This window comes from Ursus arctos, unplaced genomic scaffold (genome assembly GCF_023065955.2).
Source record: "Ursus arctos isolate Adak ecotype North America unplaced genomic scaffold, UrsArc2.0 scaffold_22, whole genome shotgun sequence".
NCBI lineage: Eukaryota > Metazoa > Chordata > Mammalia > Carnivora > Ursidae > Ursus > Ursus arctos.
The window spans coordinates 56,980,298-56,989,946 of NW_026622897.1; the positions used below are offsets into that span (position 1 = coordinate 56,980,298).

The 9,649-nt window shown below is 39.8% G+C and overlaps 2 protein-coding genes across 2 annotated transcripts; both read left to right on the plus strand.

Annotated features, from left to right (window-relative positions):
• The first annotated feature begins 244 nt into the window (after positions 1 to 244).
• On the plus strand, positions 245 to 1,249 carry LOC113269447 (olfactory receptor 51L1). Its single transcript, XM_026518338.4, has one exon. The coding sequence runs from the start codon at positions 254 to 256 to the stop codon at positions 1,199 to 1,201; it is 948 nt and encodes a 315-aa protein (XP_026374123.3). The 5' UTR covers positions 245 to 253; the 3' UTR covers positions 1,202 to 1,249.
• A 7,012-nt stretch (positions 1,250 to 8,261) lies between these two features.
• Positions 8,262 to 9,203, plus strand: LOC113269500 (olfactory receptor 51G2-like). The gene has a single exon (XM_026518378.2). It carries the CDS (start codon positions 8,262 to 8,264, stop codon positions 9,201 to 9,203), a length of 942 nt encoding a protein of 313 aa, XP_026374163.1.
• Positions 9,204 to 9,649: the final 446 nt, after the last annotated feature.

Consider the following 9,649-nt stretch of genomic DNA (forward strand, 5'->3'; position numbering starts at 1 on the left):
TTTTAGTGTCCTCAGTGCAAATTCATCAGCGTTCTTGTCAGAGATGATCAGATTGTGTGGTACACACTTTTTGTTCTGGAATTTAATGCTCTTTGCTGTGGAAGACCCATAAGAAATACCCTCTTCCTTTCTCTGTGAGGTTGGAGGAAAGAGATGCGGTATCCTGCTTGCACTGCTCACGTTCACAAGGGATAACTTTGAGAGATAAAAAAGGAAAACAGAAAACATTCTTCACTGTTTGCCAAAGATCACCATGGTGGTCTGGAGTAATAATAACACCATGGAGCCCATATTTATTCTGAGGGGATTTCCTGGATTGGAGTGTGTCCATTCTTGGTTCTCAATCCCATTCTGTCTTGTTTACTTGGTAGCATTTATTGGTAATGTCACCATCCTCTCTGTCATTTGGATAGAGTCCTCACTCCACCAGCCCATGTATTACTTCCTTTCCATCTTGGCACTAACTGACCTAGGTATGTCCATGTCCACGCTTCCCACCGTGCTTGCTGTGTTATGGCTGGATGCTCAGGAGATCCAGGCAAGTGCTTGCTATGCTCAGCTCGTCTTCATCCACACATTCACATTCCTGGAGTCCTCGGTGCTATTGGCCATGGCCTTCGATCGTTTTGTTGCTATTTGCCGTCCACTGCGCTATACCACCATCCTTAACAACAGTGTAATAGGCAAGATTGGTTTGGCCTGTTTGCTAAGAAGCATGGGAGTTGTACTTCCTACACCATTGCTACTGAGACGTTATCACTACTGCCGTGTCAATGCCCTTTCCCATGCCTTTTGTTTGCACCAAGACATTCTGAAATTATCCTGTTCGGATGCCAGAATCAGCAGTATCTATGGACTGTGTGTAGTTATCACCACACTGGGCGTGGATTCAGTCTTTATACTTCTTTCTTATGTCCTGATTCTTAATGCTGTGCTGGGCATTGCGTCTCATGAAGAGCGGTTAAAGGCACTCAACACATGCGTGTCCCATATCTGCGTGGTGCTCATTTTCTTTGTGCCAGTTATTGGGGTGTCAATGGTCCATCGCTTTGGGATACATCTGTCCCCCATAGTTCACATCATCATGGCCGACATTTACCTGCTTTTCCCCCCAGTACTTAACCCTATTGTCTACAGCGTCAGGACAAAGCAGATTCGTCTAAGAATTCTCCGCAAGTTTGGACTAGGGAGGCGGCTTTAAATAACCTCTATCCTGAAGTTTTCCCACTGAAAAATCTTGGGGCAGCTATCTGAGTAGATGAGAAGTAAAATACTTGGGTTTTGGTCATCTGGTTAAATATATAATTCTTTCACTTTCTAGGTATGTGATCTCAGTTAATCATCAACCCTTACGAGATTCAGATTTTTCATAACCAAATTGTGTTCTTTTCTATCCCCCAAATAATTGAGCTTATAAGGAACAATGTGTGTAAAAAAAGATTGCTTTTTAAACTATAAATTTGTTGTTATTAAATTATTAATATGAATGATGATAATAGCAATAACTTTCTTCATACAACTGTTTATATAATTTCTCACGTTTATGATCCAGAAATTAATCTCTATCATTTGCCCATATTGTGTCTCTCATGCCAAAATGTCGTAATTTTTAATGAAAAGATTTCTGACTTCTTGGGGGAATTTGGAACTTGACTTTTTGACAAGACTTTGAACTGCTACTGTGGCTGTTGGCTATAAACTAAGTTATCACCTCATCATCACATGTCTTTCCTCCCCTGGCCACTGTAGGTCTATCAGCTTCTTCAGTTTATCAGCAAATACTGAGGCAGACACATGGGGTTGCTCTAGAAAGCCTGACAGTCTAAAAGTCTAGGCAAGCGTGCAGATTCCCTGTTCCACAGCACAGAATTTCATGTCTTCATCAGGGAGTGGGTTGGTAGTTGTGCAAAGCACCATCTTTATCTTTTAATAAAAATATTCTCCTCTTGGGTAGATCTTCAATATCACTGCCTTTCTCAGTTTCTTTATTGTCAATAACCTATTACTTTTCTTTTCTTCTTCACTAAGGTGATTTCCACATATGCTTTCATTAGTGATATTTTACTATTTAATATATATTCACTTTCTTCTCCACTGTACTGAAAACCTTTTAAGCATGGGGTCATTACTGCTACACTAACACATCACTCTGGGGCTCGCCTCCCCCAACCATTATGAATACTCATAAAATAGTTGTAAGTGTAAATGATATTGCCTATTTGCTTATCCAAGTAAAACATACTGAGAAAAATGAAATACCTCTTGTAGCACTTACTGCTTTCAATGCTGCAGGTATATAAAATATAGAATGCATGGTCTTAATGTTAAAGAATTAATGTTTAATAGTGGAGACATATTTATAAAAGGATTATCAAAGTTAACGGATGCTATCATTGAAATAATTAGTACAACATTGTTATTTAAAGATTGGGATTGAAGTAATTGATACTTTGGCTGTGCCGTGTGGGTCAAACTCATTCTTGCCAGCTAGACTAAGTGTGAAAGAAAGTGGTGTGCTGAAGCTAGCTTTTTTGGCTTACAAAAGGCAATTGTGCAATATCTTGTTCCAAATCCATGTTCTATAAAACATTGGTAATTTGAAATTTGTCATGATGGGAATATTTACACAACAGAAACAGGCAAACACTACATACCAGAGCTTTTAAAAATTTTCCTAGAGAGTTGGTTGTTAAGCATTTACGAGCACCCCACTGGGCAAGGTATTCCAGGAAGGGGAGGTAGCATGAAGGAAAAGAAAGACTGTAGAAAGAGCATGTGTAAGTAATATACCCCCATCTCCAGGAGAAACTTGAGACTTGCCCAAACTATTTCACGTTACCTCAAAAGAGAAATGACTCTGAAATGAGTTGTAATGGACATGAACACGCACACTGCCCAGATCCCACTTCAATAAAAGATTTGTAGCCTCAGCTGCTGGAAGCGTTGTCAGTAGAGAGCCTTCAACTTAGAGCCTCAGCTGCAGATATGAGCCTCGCCCAAGGTCATGACCTATCCAACCACTGAGATAATAAGGTGTAAAGGCCTGACCCTTCAGGCCCAACGCAAAACAATTCACTTGGACAATTTTAGCCCCAGAATTTTCTGTGGTATGGACCATGGACCTGACTCACAGATCAATTTCTCCTTCTGGCAATCCTCCTTCTAGTCCTCATTTCAGGAAGCTTATCCCAAGGACTCTATCTGAAACATATTGCAGACTAAATTTTACATCAAAGTCTGCTTTCTTAGAAACCCTCGGATAACAGGTTTCCAGAAAAACTGTGCCAAAGATGAAAGATGAAATAAAATTCTCACAGAGACATCCTTGTACAGGAAGATAGAACAAAATAAGAGGAGATAGCCATGATTTTTGATTCTAAGTCTTAAGAAAAGGCCATCCTCAGTGTATGAGTCTGGGAGAAGGGAAATAATTCTTTTTCCTATACTTCTAAGCATTGTGTGTAAGCATAGACAGAAAAGGGTTGTGGAGTTCTCACTTGGCTATGTTGAGAATAGGAAATTCCATCTGTTCTTACATGCATTCTGCTTTATCCAATAGAGCCTTCAGCATGTTAATCATAGGGGTTTTAAATTCCTGGTCTGATATTCCACCATCCATGTCATAGCATCTGATACTTGCTTTGTTTCTTCAAATTGTATTTTCAACCTTTTAGGATGCTCCCCCCTCCCCCAATAACTGGACATGGTGTACTAAGTAAAAGGAACTACTTCAAATAGGGCTTTATTAATGTACAGTAAGATTTTGGGGGGAGAGGGATGCCTGGGTGGCACAGCGGTTAAGCGTCTGCCTTCGGCTCAGGGCGTGATCCCGGCGTTATGGGATCGAGCCCCACATCAGGCTCCTCCGCTATGAGCCTGCTTCTTCCTCTCCCACTCCCCCTGCTTGTGTTCTCTCTCCCACTGGCTGTCTTCTATCTCTGTCAAATAAATAAATAAAATCTTAAAAAAAAAAAAAAAAGATTTTGGGGGGAGAGCATCCTATAGTCCTATGTTTAAGTTTCAGTCCTTCAGTGAGCCCATGCCCCTGGAATTTGAACTTCACAGGTGTTTCCCAGTTTTGTTTCATTTTGTTTTGTTTTAATTCTCCCCCCTTAGATGAAATAGGATAGCTAGCATGGACTGGGGTTGGGTATTTCCTTCTCCCACATGGACAGCTAGAGGGGGCCGGAGCTGGGTATTTTACTTTCCTAATGTCAGTTAGGTGCTAATACTCAAGCAGGTTAGGCTCTGGTTAACTAGTTTCGCCTAAGGCATTGTTAAAATGAACAGAGTGCCAAGGCTTATTTCAAAATGGTTCCTTTTCCCCTCCCTGCATGGAACATGAGAAAATTTTTCTTTGATATTTCTGTGGGAGTTTTGAAAAGCTCCTGGAGGCAAATATCATAATATTTTACCCTCCACCCCCTGCAATTGTTGGGTACCCTTGCAGTTTTTAACTGTCAGACTTATCCACACTGAGCTTCCAGTAACCTGTTAATTTGGTTCAGATTTTTCCTACCATAGTGATGGTTCCTGAAGCCATCTTTCTTGTGAGCCTCTAATCTGTAAGGTATGATTCCCTATATTCCCTGACTCTTCATTCTTGGTGGGGGTATTTTGCCCTGTGTCCTCTCCTCTCTCATGGGTCCAAAAAGAGATACAGATTTTCAGTCTGTTCAGTTTTTTCCTCATTGTTGGGACAGAGTGGTGACTCTGAGCATATCACATGAGGAACCAGAAGAAAGTAGCCATCAAGTTTATTATTTATAAAATCAGATCAAGAAAGTTCTCTTTTTTAGTTTAATATGTTTTAATAAGAATTATCAGTATTAAATTTAATCTAGTATTTTTCTTCATCAATCTACATTATCAAGTAATTTATCCCTTTTATTAACTATATTTCATATATACTATATTCACTATATTTTCTATATATGCCATATTCACCATATTACATGTATATCATATTCATTATATTACACACAGTTAATTACATTGTGGATTTTTGCTTATAAAACAACTTTGATGCTTGAATTAAACACACGAAAAGGAAGAAATCGTTTGTTATTCCAGACTGATGAAGAAAAAAATGTTTGACTAAACTTAATACTGATTACGTATTATCATAAAAGTCCAACAGGATCATAGTGTGTGTGTGTCCACGTGCATGCAATTACTGGATTGGATTTGTTAGTATTTTGTTTTGAATTTTGTAATCAGTTTTATAGGGTATTTTGCTCTTTGATATTTCTTTTCTGTGATGTCACTTTCCGGTTATGGAATACAGGTTTTACTCGCCTCATAAAAATCATTGAGAAGCAACCCCTCTTTTTATATTCTCTAGAAATACATGTGTAGAGTTTCTGTTCTTCTTCTTTCTATGCTTTAAGTTATTCATTAAAGATGCTATCTGGGCCTGGGATTTTCTCTCTATAAAACTTTCAAATAAGGTTTTCAAGAAAGACATAATTTCCTGATAATCTGGAGAACACTAGTTTCAGATAGAAATTTCTGGGCCCTTGTCTCTCAAATATTGTTTCTGTGTTGTTTTCTTCTCTCGTGTATCTTCACCATACATTAGAACCTTTGAATGTCTCACATGTCAATTATTCTCTGCTCTATTTGTCTGTTTTCATTTTTATCTTGTTCTTTTCTTTTGGTGCCACACTTTAGATATTAGCAGAAGATATTATTAGCAGATAGATATTATTTATATTATATTAGCAGATAGATATTATTTCAGTGAAGGCTTGATCAAGGCACCAAACAGAGTGCAGTGAGGAAACAAGCTGTGATTTCCATTTCCTGCTGCACTGAACCCTGTGCCACAACTGACCTCCTGATGATACATCAGAAGGAGGATCCTCTGCTTCCAGACGACGGTTGATCTTGGGTAACTGAAACCACAGAAAGTGAAACCACAGGTGAGGGGAAACTGCTGTAATTTTCCCAACATCCAACAGCTAGTAACTAACTGCTGTCTTTGGTTATTCAGAGCACAGACTTTTTCTAGTACATTCTTCGGACTAAATCCACTGCATCTTTCTCCATCAGATGATCCCTGCAGCACTGCTCGGGTGCTGTGAAATCTGGACTCCCAGTTTGGGAATTTGGCATAATCATCTCCTTTCTCTGAGCAGGGGTAAATTCTCCAGTGGCATTTATCCTCTCTGAAGTTTACAGTAAGAAAAAAAAAAATGGTCCTGAGGGGATGGCTGGTCAAGAGGGGGAATGCAGTTTAGAGTAGTTAAAGCCAAGGAGTGCAGTGTGGATAAAGCAACTAGCTGGATGGAGTCAGAGGTGCTGAAAGCAAACATGTTATCTTGGCTCTGGAGTTGCTGAAGGAGAAATGGATGCCTCACTCAGGACATCTATGCTTCCTTGAAGAGCTGTCTGCCATTGTGTTTTTAGTCTTCTCGTATGTCCATATTCAGTGGCTTTCTCTACCTGCAACAAATCCTTTCACCTGGCAGAATGGAACTCAACAAATCTGTAGGAGGGTGAATGGCTGTCCACACTTGAGGACTCAGGTATGCCTAAAGGAAGGTTTCTGAAGTGAGAAAAATGGGCAAGAGGTTATAAGTACCTAATGTATTTTCAAAGGCTGCTCAAAAGAGCTCTGGGTTGTGATGCCATTGTAGACTCATCCCCAATATAAATAGTGCACATGATGGGAATCCATGTACTGAAATCTCTGTTCTCGGAAACATTGCTATCTGATATTAACTAAAAATTATACCATTAAAGATGGTGATAATGACAATGATGGTAATGTTCATGGTGATTTGAGCACCTCCTCTATCTCCCTCTCACATATATCACATACACTCGGCAGTATTATGAGCCAAAAAAGAAATCTGGCAAATAACTTTCAAGAGAAGCCCTGAGGGGTAATATAGGTGATACTCCAGGTCACACCTGCTTTTGGATCACTGTTGTATTTGGCTCATACTCTTAAGATTGTGGGTACTTCGGCATCTTCATTAACATTTTGCTTCACTTAAGCCCAAAGTTATCTCCCAAAGGTCTTAAGACTTTTTCTTCACTTAAGCCCAAAAGTCTCAGACTCTGTGCCAAGAACTTTAGATACATTTTCTTAAGTAAAGTAATCTCTTAGGTAAGTTAATATGGTTCTCAGGCTTTTATGCTCAAAGAAGTTCAGTAATCTGTCCAAAGTGATAGAGGTAGTGAATGACAGTTGTCATCAGCCTTCCTCTGACTCTGGAGGAGGAGCAACTGAGAGCAGGGTGCTGTGTCTACATCGAATAGACCCTTTTATGGAAGATGGATTATGAATATCCTAGGTCCAAGGAGTCTTTAATGTGAAGTAGTAGGAGAAAGTGATCTAAGAGGGAAGACTCGGCATAGCTGGCCAGGATGAAGTCTCTGAAGATACTGAAAGAGTTGAGGAAGTTCTATCTATTTGTCCTTTATCATCCCACATTTTACTTTCATCCACTTTTTAAAAATTACTATGACCGCCTTCTAAAGGATTACCCTGCCTTCTCTTTTGCCAGCCTTTAATCCATTCTTAACATTGATTCTAGTTTGATGGCAATATAATATAAATCTGGTTGTACTGCTTACTTTTTATTAAAATGACTACATTGTGTCTTCTAAGATTAAGTCCAAGCTCTTTATATTTATACCAAGTTCCTTCAGAAATTCTGGTCCCCTTCTATTCAATCTTTGCTCCAATAACCATCTGAAGACCCACCCTGTCCTATCGTTTGGCTCAATTGCATTCATTTATACGTGTAATGCTAATATCATTCTGCATTTACCTGTTTGTTAATCAGCACAGAATGCAACACAGCCTGTTGGTCCCTCTATCTCATACGTGTCATTTGAAACCTAATTCAAGAATTACCTTCAATAAATCTTGCCCGACATCTCTGGGTCAGGTTAGTTTCCTATTTCTGTGTTTTGTAGGGACTTGTATTAAACTACTACTTTAATTTTAGATCTCTCCATTTACTAGGTTATAAGTACTTGAAGTCAGTTTTTATATATTTCTCTACATTTTAGCACTACCAGTTTTCTTTTTATAAAATATATTCTCAATAAATGTACAATGATGAAATAGATTAATTGGGAAAAAACAGGTGGTAATTATATATTATGAGCAAAGGAGTGATTGGAAAGAGTCTCTACAGAGCAGCACGTGTCAGACCATTGCTGCTTCTTGTGATACTGACTGTACCCGAATTGTTCCAGGTTCTCGTCTTCCCGCTTAGACTGAGGGTGCCTCCATCATCACGATGTCTGTCTTCAATAGCTCTACCTTGTACCCTCGCTTCCTCCTGACAGGCCTCTCAGGCCTTGAAAGCAGATATAGCTTGATTTCCATCCCCATCTTTCTGATTTATGCCACCTCAATTTCAGGAAACATTACCATCTTATTTATCATCAGAACTGAGCCTTCCCTCCACCAACCAATGTACTACTTTCTGTCAATGCTGGCACTTACTGACCTGGGCCTGTCCACTACAACCTTGCCTACCATGTTCAGCGTCTTCTGGTTCCATGCCCGGGAGATCTCCTTTAATGCTTGTCTGGTCCAGATGTACTTCATTCATGTTTTCTCAATTATTGAGTCAGCTGTGCTGTTGGCCATGGCCTTTGACCGCTTTGTAGCAATCCGAGAGCCCCTGCGCTATGTGGCCATTCTAACCAATGGTGTAATCATTGGGATTGGGTTGGCAGTTGCTGGAAGGGCCTTGGCTCTGGTCTTTCCAGCTTCCTTCCTCCTAAAGAGGCTTCAATATCATCCTATCAATATTCTCTCCTACCCATTCTGCCTACACCAGGACCTCATAAAGACAACTGTATCCAGCCGTCGGGTCAGCAGCATCTATGGCCTCATGGTGGTCATTTGCTCCATGGGACTTGATTCAGTGCTTCTCCTCCTATCCTATATCCTCATCCTTGGCACAGTGTTGAGTATAGCTTCCAAGAAAGAGAGGATGAAAGCCCTTAACACCTGCATCTCCCATATCTGTGCTGTATTCACTTTCTATACACCAATGATAGGGCTCTCTATGATCCGTCGCTATGGACAGAATGCTTCCCCAATTGTCCATGTGCTCATGGCCAATGTCTACTTGCTGGTCCCACCCCTCATGAACCCCATTGTCTACAGTGTCAAGACCAAACAGATTCGTGACAGAATCCTCCGGAAATTCAAGCAACAGAAAGTTTAAGTGAAAGAGAACCTAAAACACACATTTCCTACACCCTCCTTTATATTTATGAGAGTATTTCATGTTAATGTAGAATTTTGAATTTAAATTTTGCTAATAATATTTTATTTTATTTTTTATAATAATTTTTTATTATGTTATATTAGTCACCATACAGTATATCCTTAGTTTTCGATGTAATGTTCCATGATTCATTATTTGCATATAACACCCAGTGCACCATGCAATATGTGCCCTCCTTACTATCCATCACTGCCCTATCCCAATCCCCCAACTTCCTCCCCTCTGAAGCCCTCAATTTGTTTCCCAGAGTCCACAGTCTCTCATAGTTCATTCCCCCTTCTGTTTACCCCCCTTCATTCTTCCCTTCCTTCTCCTACCAATCTTCCTGCTATTTCTTATGTTCCATAAATGAGGGAAACCATATGATAATTGTCGTTCTCTGC